Genomic DNA, 18,192 nt, shown 5'->3' on the forward strand with positions numbered 1-18,192 from the left:
GCCACAGGCTGCTCACAGGGCGCGCGGGAGAGCGGAGGAGGCTTTGCGCACTCCCCCGCCCCGGCCAAACAGGGACTGGGAGCGAGGGAGCTACGTGAAACTTCAGTCTCCCTGTCCTGGCTGTGCGAGGAGCCCACGTCACAGTGCCACGTCCTCCTCACAGGGCAGAAGGAGGTTTCCCATGCTCCCCTACCCCACGCCCTGATTGACCTGGGCGTGGGGAGCGTGCCAAGCCTCTTCCAGGGCTTGGGTACCTCGTGGTAAAGGGGGGCAAAGGGGATTTGCCTGGCCCCATCCCTGTCTGTTTAAGCCCTGTCCCTTCCAGAATGGCCCCAGGCAAAAATTATTTCCCACCTTTGGGCTATTTCTACACTACAAGTTTTTTGCGCAAAAACCGGCAGAGCGTTCACACCTCAAGCGTGTTATTGCACTAGAGAATCTACAACTGACAGATCAGAGGGCTTTTTGTGGTGTAGGTAAACCTCCTACGAGGCATAACTACTTTTTGTGCTACAGCTGCTGCCCAAATAGGTAGGTGTGGACGCTGCGCATGGGTTTCTTGTACAAAAAAAGCCTACCAGAAAAAGTGCAGGTGCTATTGTAGCGAGAACCACAGGTCCGATGATGCATACCCAAGGGGGGAAGGACAGAACCGGGTGGACAGTTTTAGCAAATAAAGGATATTTATTTATGACAGTGATGAATTTATAGTATTTATTCTAAGATTTTTAATAGACCGTGTTAATAATGAATTTACAGTATTTATTCTATTTAGTCTACGATTTCTAGTTAAACGTGTCAGAGATATAAAGATGAGAATGGCAAGGAGAATATTCTCTATTCTAAAAATATCCAGCTATGCTTATTAATAACAATAATAACCACAAAATCTATGTACTACCAAAAATTACAACACTAAGCTTATACAACAAAGAAAATCCAATCATACATAAAAACTTACACAGCACACGGAACATTTCAAAGATATCGGTTCGGTTGCAAAGCCCTTGGTTACTCCCGAGAGTCGGGGGAGGTGGCTGGTTGGTTGACCAGGCCGGAAACGCTTTGAAGTATACAGGAAGGCACACACATGGTGGTACGTGTATTGTGAAGACCTCCTAGAAAGAACTGTGCGATGAGTATTTATCCCCAAATCTGTACATTGCTTTCCCGCTCTTGCATATCACCATATATGGCCCAATGGTCACGAAGTGGGGGGTCTGTGTCCCAGGGATTGGGCCGAAACTGAGCAGGTTTCATGCGACCAGTTAAGCCCCACAGTTCTCACGCCAAGGTGACAGGTGGGAGAGTCTGAGGCTATTTTCCCCTTTTCACACCTTCCATTCTTCTAAAGGCAATGGTATGCAGGTAGGGTGCGGCCGGTTTCTCCCAAGGAGTACTGCAGCCCACTACAGCAAAAGCGGCCTGGCCAAACTTTTTACAGGGGGGGCAGTTTTTATTTCTAACAGCCATCAGAGCTTTCTTACACAAGAGTATCCTTGCAATGTGGATGCTGTCTTGCACAAAAGCACATCGCTTTTGCGATGCTCTTTGAGGTCTGGACATGATTTTGTGCAACAAGTTTTTGGGCAAGGACTCTACGGCAAAAGGTTGCTTGCGCAAAAACCCTGCAGTGTAGACAAAAGATCATTGCCTTGGCCTTCACAGCATCAATTGGCAAGGAGTTCCACCTGTTGATTGGGTGTAGAAACACTCCTGTTCACCTTCTTTAAACCTGCTGCTAATTAATGATTGCTGTCCTGGTTTTATGGAGAGGAGTAAATAACATTTCCCTTCTAGGCCATGCATGCCTAACTGCTACTGGGGAGAGTCAAACCTAAGACCTCTACAGTTTAGTTTAGGAGACTGTAGCTTGAGCTATAAAGCCAACTGGCTTGTGATACAGGCTGTAGAGTTCCCTTGTACTTAGCTCTTGCTGTAAGTGGTCTAAGAATCACTCCATGGGACAGTGAACCACACTGGGCATGTGGGTTACTCATGCTTTTACAGACCTCCATCATATTCCCTCTTATTCGGATCTTGCCAGTATTTATTCTCCCAGTCTGTGGAACTCTGGCTCCAAAATTCACTGCTTCAAAACGCAGTTATTAATGGAGACTTTCACTGCTCTCTTTTGTATCTTGGTATTACTATACTCCATAAGTTGTCAGGGTTCCAGCAAGTCTCCGTGGTACCTGTTAGAGAAGCAAACTCAGGCCCCTTTGATTCACCTGCGTCTCTGCTGGTGCTGGACGGGGAATTTCCAGCGGTGTTTCCGTTCCTCGCCTCCAGAACTATCACAGATGTAAACACACAAATCCCCTGATCCCAGCCTGCCCCTGCCCGCGGCTGAGCTGGAAACTGCTCTGTGCCCAGTGCTCCCTTCTGGCTCCGACCCCGCTGGGACTCCCAGGCAGGCTGGATAAAAATCCCTGCCTCCGAGCCCCGGCCAGTGCGGTTCCTGACCCTGCAGCTCCCCAGCTGGATCACAGGCAGAGTCTCCTCATCCCCAGCTGGGGCAGGAGCCCGGTGAGTGTTGGGAGGGGGCCTGCACGGCTGCCCCCCTGCTGAGAAAGTTGCCCTCATGTGTCATCAGTGGGACCTGAGTTTGCCAAGGACCAAGTCCAGGGGAACCTCCCAAGGCCCCTGGTATCCCTGGGAGTGGGGGCAGGTCGGGGGAAGCAGGATGGCGCCTGCAGGGGAAGGAAAGGCAGGGGAAGCACAGAGCGGGCTGCCAGGGGCACAAGCCTTGGTTTCCCTGCCCAAGAGCCGAGAGCAGCCCGGGCAGAGGCACCAGCATTTCCTACCCTGAGCCCCCAGTGACTCCGCTACGAAATGCGAATGAACGTCCGGGACACAGACACGGGGGCAGGGCTGGAGGTGGCAGAGAGGGCGGGTGCATGGACAGACGGGCAGGGACAGACGGACGCTCTGTAGTTACTCTGTGCTGGGAGGGAAGGTGCAATTCTCATGGAGCAGCCGACGTCTCCGCTCCCAAGCCCTGCGTCAAGGCTGCCGGGGGCTGGGCCGGCCTGGGGTGGCTGGGGAAAGGCTGCCCAGGGACACACAGTGGGGCTGTCTGGGTGCCGTGTCCCGCTGACCCCAGGGCACACGCTGGCCCAAGACAGTCTTCAAGCTTGGCAACCGCAGCTCCGGCATTTCCCTCCCTGCGCCAGGGCAGCCGGTGAGCCCCAGAGAGCAAAGGGCAGAGCCTCACCCATGGCCCCTGCCTGGCTCCGCTGCCTTTCTGGGCTGGGCAGGTTCTGTCCTTGGGAAATCGGGTCTGTGTGGCAGCCAGGCCCATTCCGGCAGTGCCCAGTACCATGAAGCAGTGAGAAGGGCTGGGGTGAGCGGCAGGGCATCTGCAGCCAGGAGAAAGGCCCCAGGGTCACAGCATCCAGGCGCCCAGGCGAAGTTTGCAACAGAAGGTCCCTGCCTGGGGCACTCGGCCATTTCCAGACCCGGTGGACGTTCGAATGCCCAGAGGAGCCCATGGGGGGGGGGAGGGTCATTAATGCCAGAGGCTCCTGCTCAACTGTTATCCTGGAAATTCTCCTGGGAGTCTCCGAGCTGGGCCTGCCTGTGCCCCATTGTGCCCTCACTGACCAGCTGCTGGCCTGGGGTAGCTAGTTAAAAACAGCAAAGTGCAACCTGTAGCTCCCGCCAATGGACCTTTCCACCCTGGGCTGGAGCAGGGTCCGGCTTGACCAGCCTGTCCCCCCCCCCCTGCTCCAGGGCTGCAGGGAAGGACAGGAAACTCCATCAGAGGCAGTTCTGGGGCAATGTGACACTTCTCCAGGATTGCCCGGAGCTGCAGTCTTCAGCCACCAGTTGCAGAGGAGAGGGGGAGGTTATGTCTCTCCTCAGGGACTCCCCCTGGCGCTGGGAGGGGACCCGGCCTTACTCGGGCTGCAACTCTGCAGTGTGTGAATTTTGGAAATCCCATGGACATGCCCAGGCTTCACTGGAGCTTTGGCCCTGGGCTGGGCTGGGCTGGGGAGAAGGGGTTCTGGTTCCAAGCTGCCCTGGGAAAGAGGGTTACCCTGGTTTTCTTTACCCTGGTTTTCTCTCCCTGCAGCAGCTTGGGGCTGATAAGAATCCCCCCTCCATGGCTGCCCCAACCCTACGGGCACTTCCAGGAGGGATTTATGTGCCCCAGCCAGGGCTTGTCCTATCCATCCCCCTCTGCGCTCCCCAGCTGCAGTGAGTGATGCAGCCAACGGCACATCCACCGCCTCTGCCACTTTTCCCTCGCTCCCTGCAAGGGGGAAAAGCCAGCAGAGAGAGGGGAGCTTCATCCCTCCCCCCAACATCCGTAATGAGTGTCTGGGAGGAGGGGACTTTGGGCAGTCCTAGACAGAGGGGAGAGGGGACGGGGGGTGTCTCTTTACTGTGCGGTGTGCTCAGACCCAGCCCCACTCCAGGCACAGCCCATGTTCATGGCACAGCCAAGCCTGGAACTTGCTTTGAAGTGAGGATAAGATGCAGCTGCCTGGAACATTGGGTGCTCCTAGCTCCTACCGCTTCAGAGGAGTACTCAAATGGACAGACAGATGGACGGAAACAGACACACAAGCAGGCTCTTTCAATTGTGACAGACCAGGCACAGCCGAGGGCATCAGCTCAGGGCGAGTTGCTCAATCTCGGGGCTCCTTACATCCCCCAGACTGGAGACCTTCCTAAACAGGCCACTAACCAGTCCCACAGAGTGCTTCAGCCGCCTGCTTGGCCCGCCAGAAGCCTCACGAGCAAAACCCCTCCGACACCCCAGCAATATCCGTGCCCCTAACAGCCCTGGGCCTAGCACACAGGTGAGGGGTTTTAGAACCCAATCTCACTTTCCCCAACTGGGTTCTGTCCGGTCCCAAGAAACCAGCCACAGATCCCAAGTCAATATACACTCTGGATCTTACCCACAAGATCACACTGAGCCAATCCTTCAGCATCTAAACACTAAAGGTTTCTTACTGCAAGAAAGAAAAGCACGAGAGTAAGGTTGTTAAAGTATCATACGTTACATGCATCAAATCTCCCCGTTCTCGATGCAGGCTCACAGCAGAGATGTAAAAACTGCTGGCTTAAAAATCCTTGGTGCACATCCTATGTCAGGATGGGTCCACAGTTCTTTCTGGCTCCTTGATCCCTGCAGTGCTGCATCTGGGGTGAAGAGCTGAGCTGAGCATAAAATGGAGGATGCCACATGGCTCCTGTATACCTCCTTCCTGGTCTCCTCTTGGCTGCAGCAGGTCAACTTGCCCGCAGGCTCCTCTACCCGGAGATGCCCAGTTCCCACCGGGGAGAGGCTGACTGTCATTTGCCTTGCTGGCCCATTGGCTGGGCAGTAGGGTTAGCAGAATGGAGCCAAACACGCTCAGATGGCTCTATGGACGGGGACTCTCCGTAGGCGCAGGGAGATTCTATCCCCGCCGTGTCTGGGGCCGGTCCAGCCGCAGCTGGGATACTGGGCCCAGTCCTGTGTCCCCAGGCTCCGAATCCATTAGTGCCCCTTTCTGCACTGAGGCACCTCTTAGTGGTCACTGTGTTCGTGGGATTGGCAGCTCCCCGGGGGGTTCAGTGTCTCTCAGTGGCAAAGCAGGGAGCAGGGCCAGAGCCGGGGCAAATCCTCACGGAGCTCAAGAAGCTGAACGGTCCCTTGTTGTTTCCAGGTGTGTCCAGTGCTGAGGGATGCCGGGTTCACAGCCTGGGTTCTCTGAGACTCTTCGCCTGGCCCTGCCTGCTCTAGGCTTGGTTTGTCGAGTGGTCACCTCTGAGCTCCTGACAGGTCCTTGTCACCGGCTCCAGCTCTGCCCTGCGCAGCTCTGAGTGCAGCTCTCACACCAAAGTTGCAGGGCGAGAGTGGGAAGTGAGAAGTGAGTGTGAGGGGGCGGGAGCCCAGCAGGCACTGACCTTGTCTCTGCTTCCAGCCGGGCCCGGCACCCAAGCAGAGCCCTCAGCGCCCCATGGCCACACCCAACAGCACAACGTTCAGTCACCTCACCTTCGTCCTGGTTGGCATCCCGGGTCTGGAGGCTTGGCACCCCTGGATCTCCATCCCCTTCACGCTGATGTACACGGCGGCTGTTCTGGGGAACTGTGGTCTCCTCCTGCTCATCGCCACCCAGCGCAGGCTGCACGAGCCCATGTTCCTTTTCCTCTCCATGCTGGCGGTGGCCGACTTACTGTTATCCACCTGCACCGTGCCCAACACGCTGGCCATCTTCTGGTTTGGACCCAAGGACATTTCCTTCAATTCCTGCCTCACCCAGATGTTCTTTTTGCACTTTGGGATTACCATAGATTCGGCCGTCCTGCTGGCCATGGGGTTCGATCGGTACGTCGCCGTCTGCGACCCCCTGAGGTACACGACTGTCCTCACCAATGCGAACATCGGTAAAATAGCCACAGTCGTTGTCTTCAGAACCTTTTGTGTAATCGTCCCTGCTGTTTTTCTTCTCAAACGGCTGCCCTTCTGTGCAAGCAACATCATCCCGCATTCCTACTGTGACCACATCGGGGTGGCTAGGCTGGCCTGTGCGGATATATCCATAGATATCTGGTATGGTTTGGCAGTGTCTATTACAACCACTATACTAGACTTTTTGCTTATCTCTGTGTCTTATGTGCTGATCCTCAGGGCTGTGTTCAAGCTGCCCACGAAAGACGCCCGGTGCAAAACTCTCAGCACCTGCGGCTCCCACATCTGTATCATCCTCTTATTTTATGTCCCAGCCTTTTTCAATTTCCTAACCAACCGCTTTGGCCACAATATCCCTAAACACATTCACAAGCTGCTGGCCAATCTCTACGTGCTCGTACCCTCTGTGCTAAATCCCGTTGTTTATGGGATGAAAACCAAGCAGCTGCGGGAACAAATGGTCTGCGTGTTGTCTCGGAAGGGGAGATAGTGCTGAGACAGAGCAATGAGACTTGCTAGCAGGGTTCTTCTTCATGGCAAGGTGAAGGCCTCCCAAAACTGAACCATGGACATTAACATTTCAATTCCCTGTAGCAAAACAGACATTTTCCTCACTGGGGATGTTTCTTTGCATGTCTAGGGTGAGGTCTGTGACACGCACCTTGCATGCTTTATGAAATGGACATATGGACATGAATATACCTAATTCTAAAGTGCTTTAATCAAATTATTTCATGTAACTCAGCAATCCTCACTTCACGATCCGCTGGGTCTCTTTCTCTTATATTGACGAGTGTATCATTAGTGTGTGTAAAATTAAACCTATGGAGAAGGGAATACGTTGTAGGTTTCAAATGTGTGAATTAGAGAAATGGAGGATGTTACCCATAGCTGTTAAACAATCTCTTTTAACCTTAAGGCTAAGCAGGGGTTGGTCGGGAGGGGCCTCAATACTTTATCAAAAAGGATAGGAAAGCAGAGGCCTGGGTCTTTTGGCTGGGCTGCACGTGAAGGAAAGAAGCCAAAGACCCCAGCTGGGGAGACAGCCTTGGTTTGGTGGGGCAGCTGGAGAAGAGGCCAGGAAGGGGGTATAAAGAGGCCATGTGGTCGATGCCATGTTGTTCTCAGCTCAGCACTTCATCCCAGAGGCAGCACTGCAGGGATTGAAGAGCCCGGAAGACCTTTGGACCCATCCTGATCTTAGGATGTGCAATAAGAACTTTTAAACCAGCAGCTGCAACATCTCTGCTAGAGCCTGCATCAAGAACTGGGAGATTCGGTGCATGTAACGTACTGTACTTTAATAACCTTCTCTCATGCTTTTCTTTCTTGTGTTAATAAACCTTTAGTTGTTAGACGCTAAAGGATTGGCCCAGCGTGATTTGTGGGTAGGATCCAGAGGGTAAATTGACCAGAGATCTGTGGCTGGTTTCTTGGAACCGGACAGAACTTGTTCGGGGTAGGTGGGATTGGGTGCTAGGACCCCCCACCTGTGTATAGGCCCGGGGCCATCTGGGGCACGGATATTGCTGGGGTGTCGGAGGGGTTTTGCTCGTGAGGCTTCAGGCAGGTTGCTGAAGCGCTCTGTGGGACTGGTTTGTGGCCTGTGTGGAGAGGTCACCAGTCTGGGGGCTGTAAGGAGCCCCGGATTTGAGCAATTCACCCTGAGCGGACACCCTCAGCTGTGCCCAGACACGGCCCGGTCCGTCACAGGCACGCTGGCATCTGAGCGCTGCTGTCACTCCTCCACGACCCCCAGGAAGGCCAGGGGGAGAGGCAGGGGGCTGACCTGAACCAGATGGTGCAAGGCAGCCTCCACCCATTGCTGGCAGACTTGCAGCAGCAAGTCCAAAAACTGGAGCAGCATGCCCAGAGCGAGCTCTGGCTCCATGGTGCCAACTGTGGTGGCAGTCCCAATGGGAAGCACCGACACAGGCAGATGGAGAGAAAAACGCTTTGCTGTCCCTCTGCGAAGTAGGCAAGCAAGCAGAAAAGCTGAGAACTGGCTGTTCAGGGGGGGTCCCATTAAGCATGAGCCTCAGATAGCCTCAGACAGCAGCCACACAAAGCAACTACTGACCTGATGCCCTGCCAGAACCGGTTTCAGCCGCCCTTACATGGGACCCAGCGTCCAATCAGTGTGGACGCGCTAGTTGGAATGAGCAAAACGCTAATTCGAATTAGTGCTGTAATGTAGACATACCCTTAGGGACTCAAGGGAATTGATATGGGTATTTGCAGACTAACTAAGATAAAATGGTTTAACCTGAGTAAATTCCTGGCTCCCTCGCATCCCAGGCAGGTGGGATCAGAGATGGAAGGAGTAGCAGCTGCCCAGAGTGGGGGGAGCTTGTTTGTATCCAGCTTCTCCGGCTCATCCAGCACGAGACTCCATCTGGACTCCAATTTTTTAACCATTTATTTCCCATTTGGATGCTGGTGCTGGAGGCAGTGGCCACGGGGCTCCATTACGGGTGATTGCCAGCACAGTCTAGTGTCCTTACGCGATGGATGCTGGACTCACACAGGCCTCCTGCCTCACTGCACTGCATCCCAGCCCAGGGCCTGGACAACGGCCGAGTGACCTGCCCCTGGGTCAGTGGGGATATGTCCACAACACACAGACCTTGTGGGGCACAGAGAACCCCCCAGCCCAGTGCTCCGGCCGCTCACATGGGATCCAGGGTCAAACCCCTGCTCCAAATCGTGCAGAGCTCACACTGACCAGCTGGTCTCCCACCTCCTGTGAACTCCCCTGCTGCCTAACTCAGGCCTGGGAACTCTCGCTGACCCGCCGCACCACCCTGAAGTATCTGCCCGGCCCATGTACCGTGGGAACCAACATGTCCCAGGGGGAAGGTTTGGGTTTGGCCCCCTGCCTGCTCCCCCCAAAAAACCTGCCAGCGAGAGTCTCTGACTGCAGGAGGGACTAAGGGTGGGAGGAGAAGGGGGACCCTAGGACCTGATGAGTTTGTGTGTGGTGGTGGTGGGGTGATAGATAGACCAGCCCTGTGGGAAGGTGTGGTAGGGACACCAGCAGCATGAGGGTGGGGGACGGGGTTGGAACCAAGACCAACTCGTTGGAGTTTGGGGGTGTAACGGATACCAGTGCTGTGGGGGTGTTAGAAAGACCAGCAGTTGGGGGGGGGCATTTGCTGCTGATTGGCACACACACGTCCATCACAGCTGTTGTGGGGGGAGGAGCGGCTGGACTGGCTGTTGCCCGGCGGGGGAGCAGACCCGGCTCATTGAGTTGCTTGGCTGATTTTTTCTGGGAAGCCAGGACCAGTCTGGGGAGGGGAGAGAAACACTGGTGGGGGAGGAGGCAGCGTCAGCCCCACCCCTCACTCGTGGCACAGAGCCCTGCCGGCAGTGACCGATCGAACCCCTCCCCCAATGCTGACACTGGGACAACCCCAGGGAAGGGCAGCCCGAGGGAAATTCAGGAAGCACAGTGTGGCAGGGAAGGGGAGGGGACGGTATTTTCTTCTGGGCCCAGATTGCCTGGGCCTCCTCTCAGGTGCCCTCCCTCTGCCTCTCTGGTTCCTCTCTTCCCCTCCTCCATTCCGATCTCAATGGAAAACTCATCAGTTTTACCAATGAGGCAGAAACTTTCCATCCCAAGGGACTTTACTTTAGACTGAACAAAACACACGTGGGACATAGGAGCAACCACACAGGGTCAGACCAAAGGAGAACTTAGCCCAGTGTCTGGCCTTCTCTTGGGGGCCGGTGCCTCATGGTGCAGAGGGGATGAAAAAATTGGGGAGTCGTCAAGACATCTGCTCCCTGTCATCTAGGCCCCGTTTGTCACAATAAGATGTTTATGGATACCCAGAGCATCTTATAAGTCACGAACAGCGATTGATGTCCCTGGACTTATCTAGTTCATTCTTTCAACACTGTTTTTGTCTTAACCTTCAAAACATCACTGGGCAAGGAGTTCCACGCATTGACTGTGTGTAGAAATAATTGTATTCATTTCTTTAAAACCTGCTGCTAGTTAATGTCATCCGGTGATTCCTGTCCTTGTGTTATGGCAAGGGGTAAGTAATATTTTCTTATTCATTTTCCCCAGACCATGCACATGTAACCGCCACCTAGTAGATTCAAACCTAAGCCCTCTAAAACTTAGTGGAGGAGTCTCTGGGTTGAGCTATAAAGGCAGTTGGCTCTCAGGCTAATCTGTAGACCTCCCTTGTTCTTAGCTCTTGTTGTAAAGCCATGTCTACACTGCAGAGAGAAGTTGGAAAAAGATGAGCAAACTGAGCATCTTTTTCCACTTTTTTTCTGAAAGAGACTTTTCCAAAATTTGGCCTTTCAACTCAGGGTCTAATTTTGGAAAAATTTCTCCTTTCAGAACGTCCCGTATTCCTCTCATTGAGCGGAATACAGGGATGGCGAAAGAACGCCTCCGCTTTTTCGGAAAAGCTCTGCAGTATAGCCATAGCTAAAGTGTGCGAAGTGCCACTCCAGGGGACAGTGAACCACACTAGGTGTGTGAATTACAAATGATTTTACAGACCTCCATTATATTCCCCCTAATTCCTATCTTGCCAGTGTCTAATCTCCCAATACCGTGCTCCGGTTCCAAGACTCGCTGCTCCAAGGCACAGTCACTAATTGGGTCTACTCATGTTAGCTCGGCATCTCTGTTTCCTTTCCTGTCTAGCTCCACTCCCCTGCCAATAGGGCGTCTTCTCCCACTGCTCTCTATTCTGTACCTCGGTACCATCATGCTCCATTAATTATCATCCTTCCGGTAGGTTGCGGTGGCACCTGATACAGAAGAACAAATTTAGGCAGGCGTTCCGCTGCCCAGCAGCTGCTCAGGCCCCATTTGACTCAGCTGCGTCTCTGCTGGAGCTGGAGGGGGAATTTCCAGCCACGTTTCCATTCCTAGACACCAGGAAGAACACACCTGTAAACACCCAAATCCCCTGACCCCAGCCTGCCCCTGCCTGCGGCTGAGCTGGAAACTGCTCTGTGCCCAGGGCTCCCTGCTGGCTCCGACCCCGCTGGGACTCCCAGGCAGGCAGGATAAATGTCCCTGCCTCCGAGCCCCGGCCAGTGCGGTTCCTGCCCCTGCAGCTCCCCACCTGGATCCCAGGCAGAGACTCCTCATCCCCGGCTGGAGCAGGCGCCCGGTGAGTGTTTGGGGGGGAGGGAAGCTCCCACACGACTGCCCCCCTGCTGAGAAAGGTGCCCTCGTGTGTCATCAGTGGGACCTGAGCTCGCCAAGGACCCAGTCCAGGGGAACCCCCCACAGCTCCTAGTGTCCCTGGGAGCGGGGGCAGGTCGGGGAGAGCAGGATGGCGCCCGCAGGGGAAGGAAAGGCAGGGGAAGCACAGAGCGGGCTGCCAGGGGCACAGAGCCTGAGTCCTGTCTGCAGTGAGCCGCACTGATCCTCTCCTCTGTGGCTGCTGGGCACAGTGAGCCCGGGAACGGCACCAAGACATTCCCCATCCCCTCCCACGGCCTGGCCTTTCCCTGGCCCTAATCCTGCAGGCCCAGCCCTGCGCAGCTTCGCTCAGGGCAGTCAATACTGATCCTTCCTCTCCCAGCCTAGGGGGAGACAAGTCTTGGTTTCCCTTCCCCAGAGCCGACACTAGAGTGACGCACAGGCACCAGTGTTTCTTGACCCTGAGCCCCAGATGACTCTGCTACAAAATGCGAATGAATTTCCGGGACACAGACACGGGGGCAGGGCTGGAGGTGGCAGAGAGGGCGGGTGCATGGACAGACGGGCAGGGACAGACGGACGCTCTGTAGTTACTCTGTGCTGGGAGGGAAGGTACAGTTCTCATGGAGCAGCTGACGTCTCTGCTCCCACACTCTGTGTCAGGGCTGCAGGGGGCTGGGGCTACCCGGGGGAAAGGCTGCCCAGGGACACCACTGAAGCAGTGAGAGGGGCTGGGGTGAGCGGCAGGGCCTCTGCAGCCAGGAGAAAGGCCCCAGGGACTCGGCTTCCAGGTGCACAGGCAGGGTTTGCAATGGACGTCCTGGCCTGGGGCCCGGCGGACGTTCCAGGGCTGGGTAGCTACCTTGCACACTGGGTGTTCCTGGTTCTTACCGCTTCAGAGGAGTTCTTGAACAGATTGACAGTTGGACACAGAGAGACAGACATAATAATTAACTAATTAAAGGCGATGATTAGAACTTGTCCACGGGCTCCTCTGCCCGGTGATGCCCAGTTCGCACTGGGGAGAGGCAGAATTTCATTTGCCACGCTGGCACATGAGCTAGGCACACGGTTAGCAGGATGGCTCCCCCGTGCTGGCACAGCAGTGCTGCGGGAAGAGCCGGGGCCCTGGACATGACCAGGACTCAGGGGTCGGGTGAACAGGAGCCTCAACCTGGTATTGGTTAATGGTGTGTCCTAATTTTTACTTTAGGGGTGAGATTTCCCTTGATTTCTTTATTAATATTTGGGTGGTGGCAGCAGAATTTTTATTCCCAAAATCTAGGTTTTTTAGATTTTGGGGGGAAGTTTTATACCAAAGCCTGGTAGATAATGTTTTGGGGTACACTTGCAGGCCCCCACTTCTGTGTTTATCGTACCAGCGTGGGGAAGGAGCCATGACACCTTGTCTCTGCTTCTAGTCGAGCCCAGCACCCAAGCAGAAACTGCAGCTCCCCATGGCCGTACCCAACAGCACAACGTTCAGTCACCTCACCTTCGTCCTGATCGGCATCCCGGGCCTGGAGCCCTGGCACCCCTGGATCTCCATCCCCTTCGCGCTGATGTACACGGCGGCTGTTGTGGGGAACTGTGGTCTCCTCCTGCTCATCGCCACCCAGCGCAGGCTGCACGAGCCCATGTTCATTTTCCTCTCCATGCTGGCGGTGTGCGACTTACTGATATCCACCTGCACCGTGCCCAACACGCTGGTCATCTTCTGGTTTGGTCCCAAGGCCATTTCCTTCAGTGCCTGCCTCACCCAGGTGTTCTTTGTGCACTTTGGGTTTGCTACTGAGTCGGGTGTCCTGCTGGCCATGGGGTTCGATCGGTACGTCGCCGTCTGCGACCCCCTGAGGTACACGACTGTCCTCACCAATGCAAACATAGGGAAAATAGCCACGGCCATTGTCATCAAAAGCTTTTGTCTGATTGTCCCCTTTGTCTTGCTCCTCAAACGGCTGCCCTTCTGCGCCCGCAATGTCATCCCACACTCCTACTGTGAGCACATCGGGGTGGCCAGGCTGGCCTGTGCAGACATAACCATAAATATCTGGTTTGGCTTTTCAATGCTTCTCTTAACCTCTGTACTAGATGTTGTGTTCATCGCTGTGTCTTACATGCTGATCCTCTTGGCTGTCTTCAAGCTGCCCACCAAAGATGACTGGCTGAAGGCTCTCAGTACCTGTGGCTCCCACGTCTGTATCATCCTCTTATTTTACGTCCCAGCATTTTTCACTGTTCTGACCCACCGCTTTGGCCATAACGTCCCTCGACACATTCACATCCTGCTGGCCAATCTCTACCTGCTAATCGCCCCCGTGCTAAACCCCTTTGTTTATGGGATGAAAACCAAGCAGCTGCGGGAACAAATGGTCTGTGTGTTGTCTCAGAAGGGGAGATGGTTCTGAGTCCAGAGCCATGTGATTTGCTGGCTGGCTTCTTCCACACTGCAAGAGGGTGAGAAATGGTCATTAACACGTTAGCTCCCTATATCAGAATGGACATTTCAGCTCCTGGGATGTTTCATTGCAAATCCAGGGCCATGGCTCTATGTGGCTTTGAGAGCCATTTATTGGTGGATTTGGGATGCATTTTAATGGCTCCCCAAAATAGGGAGGCTTCATTAGTCTGAGAGGAAGTCCACAGGGGACGTTTGGTCTTATGCTGCCCACTTGATGCCAGACAGAGACACACTAAGATGCTGACAAGTGACTGACTCTCACCTTTTTGGGAATGGAACATCTCTGCATGCCATGGAGTGTTCCACCTCTTCTTCTGTCCTGGCAATGAGAAAAGCCTCCAGTTAAGCAATAATTTTGTCTGGTAGATATCTAGGGATGTGGGACTTGCCAGGAAGATCAGAGTCCTAGTCCACGTGACCCGTATCCTGTTTCTAGTACCCATTTCTGGCGGCTTCACAGGAAATCCCAGAGAGGTGTACACAGCTATCCTGGGCAAGGGAAATTTTCCTCCTAAACCTCAAGAGGGTTGAATTATACTCAGATCCAGGAAGGTTACTGTACATTTGGATACTCTCATCTGTATTCATCGCCAATTTCTTTTGTATCCTGCTCAACGTATAGCCGTGAGTTCCAGTGGCTAAATGTGTTGTGTAGGAAAAAAAGAGAACAAACCCCTCTCCTACCACCATTTTAAATTCCCTGCGTTTTGTTTCACTTCATTTCTTTCACAAACTTAAGCCCAACATTTTGGTTTCTCTCTCAACATGGGGCCCCAAACTCCCCCATGGAATCCTCTGCTGCTAATTGTTAGATCTCTAACGGTTCTAAAAGATTTCCATGAGTGATGACTAGTTATGATCCAAGTTGTACATATTATCAGGATTGTAAGAGTTCCAGGACATGAAACTCTTCCACAGGGTCGTCCCACTGCCCTATGTGCATGGACATCTGTTCACCTGATCCTTTCTGTAGAGCAGTGAATCGCCTTATGACTGGAAAACCTGGTAGCAGCCCAGCGATCTTGCGGGATGTAACCCTCCATATTCTGTATTTCTGAAATGTTGTATGCTAGATAAGTTTTCCAATGATCCCTCCCATGAGTTACGGTTTACTCAGTGTGACTGTCCTATTTCTATGCATGTCTCGTTTTTGTGTCACAAGTTAGGAATTTTGACCGTGTACCAGTAGTTCTGCTGTGCTCCTTCTGGGTGACACCCACCTCTAACACTTCAAGTACCACAATGGAAAAGCCAGACAATGAGATACTACAGAGTCAGGTGACCTGATCACCTGACACTATCATCCCTCTTGAATGGATGAACTTTTCTTGCGAGAGGTGGAGGCATCAAAAAATGATTCCGGCTTTATGGAAAACCTATAAAAGATGAGGGTAGAAAACAATCAAGGTCTTTAGTTTGTGTCTCCTCTTCCTCCCGATCCACAGAAATAGTTGAAATCATCTGGAAGGAAAAGGCCTGGAACTGAGGGTAGCAGGGGAGAACTGCTTGACTATGAGGTGAATGGGGCCAGAGGGGTGGTTCAGATAGCTCAAGTCTCATCTCATTAGTTAATTGTTTAGACTGAAGCCTAATTTCCTCAACTCTAATGGTAAAAAGAACACACAGTGATCCCTAAAGTGTACCAGGAACCAGGCATGGAGAATCTTGTGACATGGAAGCCTAAGGAAAGACTCACTCTATAACCTACAACTCTGTGAGTAGAACAGGGAATGTTAAGTTAGATGAGATCAGGAAATTTTCTTTATTTTGGGGATTCTTGGCCATCTCTGGGCTGAGCACATGTAACTACCCCCTTTCATTGTAAATTTCCAACTTGAATCCCTGGGAAACAATTCCCTGTGTTTTTCATCCCTTTTCCAGTTACTCTGTAACACCATGCAGCCAAGCAATGTTCTATTATATGTGTTTTCTCTATTTTTCTTTTTCTTTCTTAAACACTAAGCACCCTTTTCAGAACATGGTCTGGTTCCCATGCTCTAGAAGGCCAGAGCTTCTGTGTGCACCTGCCTGAGATTGTACAGCCAAACTGCTCAGAGAAATGAAAGTTCCCTTTTCAGCTGATTGCAATGGCTGAGTTTTCAGACAGAAGCTTAAAATAGCTTGAGTGTCACTTACAGGAAGGAATTGCCAGGTGCCAGGTGCCAGGTGCACCTTCCGTGGATACCAATTCAAGGCTGGAGAATCTGTAACCTTGGGGTACTTGGACACATACCTTTAGTAGCAAAGTATTTTTAAAGTCTCTTGTGGACTCTCACCCTCTGCACACAAAGTGCCACGGGGGAACAGCCCTGACACCCAGGTTTGAAAGACACTAGGCCTGTGAAGGAATCTACCAAAAACAATATCTCTGTTATGGAATCGATGTTTGTAACCTGTTTCATTAATGAATAAAGATTAGTTTTCATGCCCTGTTTTAGTGCCTTAGTAATCCACTTTGCTCTGTTTGCTACCTCTTTAGCAACTAAAAATGTATCTCTTTGTAATTAATAAATGTATTTCTGGTTAATCCTGATACCCAATTTATGTAATTTCTAACTGGGGTAGCAGGAGGTTGTGTGTGGTTTCCTCCACATTGAGGGAGGGGTGAATTTCATATAACTTTGGCTCTGTACTCCATGAGAGTTGGGCACATGGGTGCTGTGGCAGGCCCCTTCTGAGACTTCCCGGAGCTGATCTCCGTATCTGTTTCAATCCGCAGTTGGGTGAGGCCCTACCTGTGTGCTGCTGGAGGTGGTTGCAGAGCCTGGCTCAGCAAACCAGAAGTAAAGAGTGCTCAGGCTGGCAGAAAAGGCGGCTTGGTGGCATGTCAGCACCTTACCTGATATCTGGAGGGGGCCCAACCCATCAGAGTCCCAATGGTGTTCATAGGGGCCATCTAGAGGTCTTTGCCCTAAACTCCACAGGCCAGATAAACTCCCTCCAGTTCTGCTGTGTGAGGACGGGTTTGCTAATACCCACGAGTCCACCATGGACCTAGCTACCTGTGAGCAAAAGGAAAATAATATTTATGAAACTGAGGTAGGAAGGAGATTCCAGGCTACAAGAATCCTCTGTCTTCATGGACTGGGCGGTTAGAGTCACAGAGAGGCACTGGGAGCCGCGGAGCACGAGTGAGGTGGTTTCTTCCCCTCCCTACCTCTGGCTACGTGGGCTGAACTCTGACCAATACTTCTGGGGTGTGGAAGGGTTAAATAAGGGGTCTGGGTAGTTGCGACCATGATAAGGGGGCACAGTCCCGGCAGATGCTGCTTCTATTCATTGACAGACTTCTTCTGATTCCTCCTTCCCTGCTTGCTTGGGATAGAGGAACATGCAGCTGCACCCAGGATAGAACCTGTGAATGAATGGTGTGGGTGTTAGCAGTGCTATCTCCCTCACCCCCTTATCTGCAGAGAATTATACAGTCAGGGTGTTTCTAGACTACAGGGTTTTTTCGGAAAAAGTGGCCTTTTTCAAAAAAACCTTCCCCTGTGTCTTGACTGCTGCCGCGTTCTTTCAAAAGTATATCGAAAAATACGGAAGTTTTTTCGCCTGCGGAAAACCTCATTTTGCGAGCAATAATGCCTTTTTTCAAAAATGCTCTTTCAAAAAAAGGTGCCATGGAATTCAAACTGTGCTGTTTCAAAAGAGAGCATCCAGACTACCACGGTGCTCTCTTTCAAAAAAGCGGCTTGCTTTTTCGAAAGTACTGGTTGCAGTCAAGACACTGTTTTTCGAAAGAGACTTGTAGTCTAGACAAAACCTGAGGGTCCCATCTCCTGTAGCCCTTGTACACCACTGATGTCAGGAGTATTCTGATGTGAAACCTGTCATCCTCAGCTTGAAAGCTGTGAATAGTAAACAGGGGCGGGTGTAATTATCTTCAACACATGGTTCTGGTTATGCATTCTTTGGGTGTTCACACCCCTAAATTAGGCACTCAAGGGTGAGGGAATTGATATGGGTATTTACAGACTAACTAAGATAAAGGGGTGCAACCTGAGTAAATTCCTGGCTCACGCACATCTCAGGCGGGTAGGATCTGAGACAGAAGGAGTAGCAGCAATAAAGGTGCCCTGTTACCCCATCCACCTCTGGGTAACCTGTTCTTTTCTAACAAATATGTCGTGAAGG

General features: G+C 52.5%; 2 protein-coding genes across 2 annotated transcripts; both read left to right on the forward strand.

Annotated features, from left to right (window-relative positions):
* Nucleotides 1–5,960: 5,960 nt before the first annotated feature.
* Nucleotides 5,961–6,905, forward strand: LOC102461999 (olfactory receptor 52B2-like). The gene has a single exon (XM_006116466.3). The coding sequence runs from the start codon at nucleotides 5,961–5,963 to the stop codon at nucleotides 6,903–6,905; it is 945 nt and encodes a 314-aa protein (XP_006116528.3).
* A 6,149-nt stretch (nucleotides 6,906–13,054) lies between these two features.
* LOC102462246 (olfactory receptor 52B2-like) lies at nucleotides 13,055–16,090 on the forward strand. The gene is made up of 2 exons (XM_089769749.1): nucleotides 13,055–13,969; nucleotides 16,034–16,090. Exons 1-2 carry the CDS (start codon nucleotides 13,055–13,057, stop codon nucleotides 16,088–16,090), a joined length of 972 nt encoding a protein of 323 aa, XP_089625875.1.
* Nucleotides 16,091–18,192: the final 2,102 nt, after the last annotated feature.

Source organism: Pelodiscus sinensis, chromosome 1, assembly GCF_052426305.1.
Source record: "Pelodiscus sinensis isolate ZL-2025 chromosome 1, ASM5242630v1, whole genome shotgun sequence".
In the NCBI taxonomy this organism is placed as follows: Eukaryota; Metazoa; Chordata; order Testudines; family Trionychidae; genus Pelodiscus; species Pelodiscus sinensis.

Excerpts from the sequence above, each read along its gene's own strand:
- LOC102461999 (XM_006116466.3), top strand. The coding sequence starts at position 5,961 with ATGGCCACACCCAACAGCACAACGTTCAGTCACCTCACCTTCGTCCTG.
- LOC102462246 (XM_089769749.1), top strand. The coding sequence starts at position 13,055 with ATGGCCGTACCCAACAGCACAACGTTCAGTCACCTCACCTTCGTCCTG. Across the intron at positions 13,970-16,033 it reads AGCAGCTGCGGGAACAAATG|AACATGGTCTGGTTCCCATG; the intron begins GTCTGTGTGTTG and ends CACCCTTTTCAG.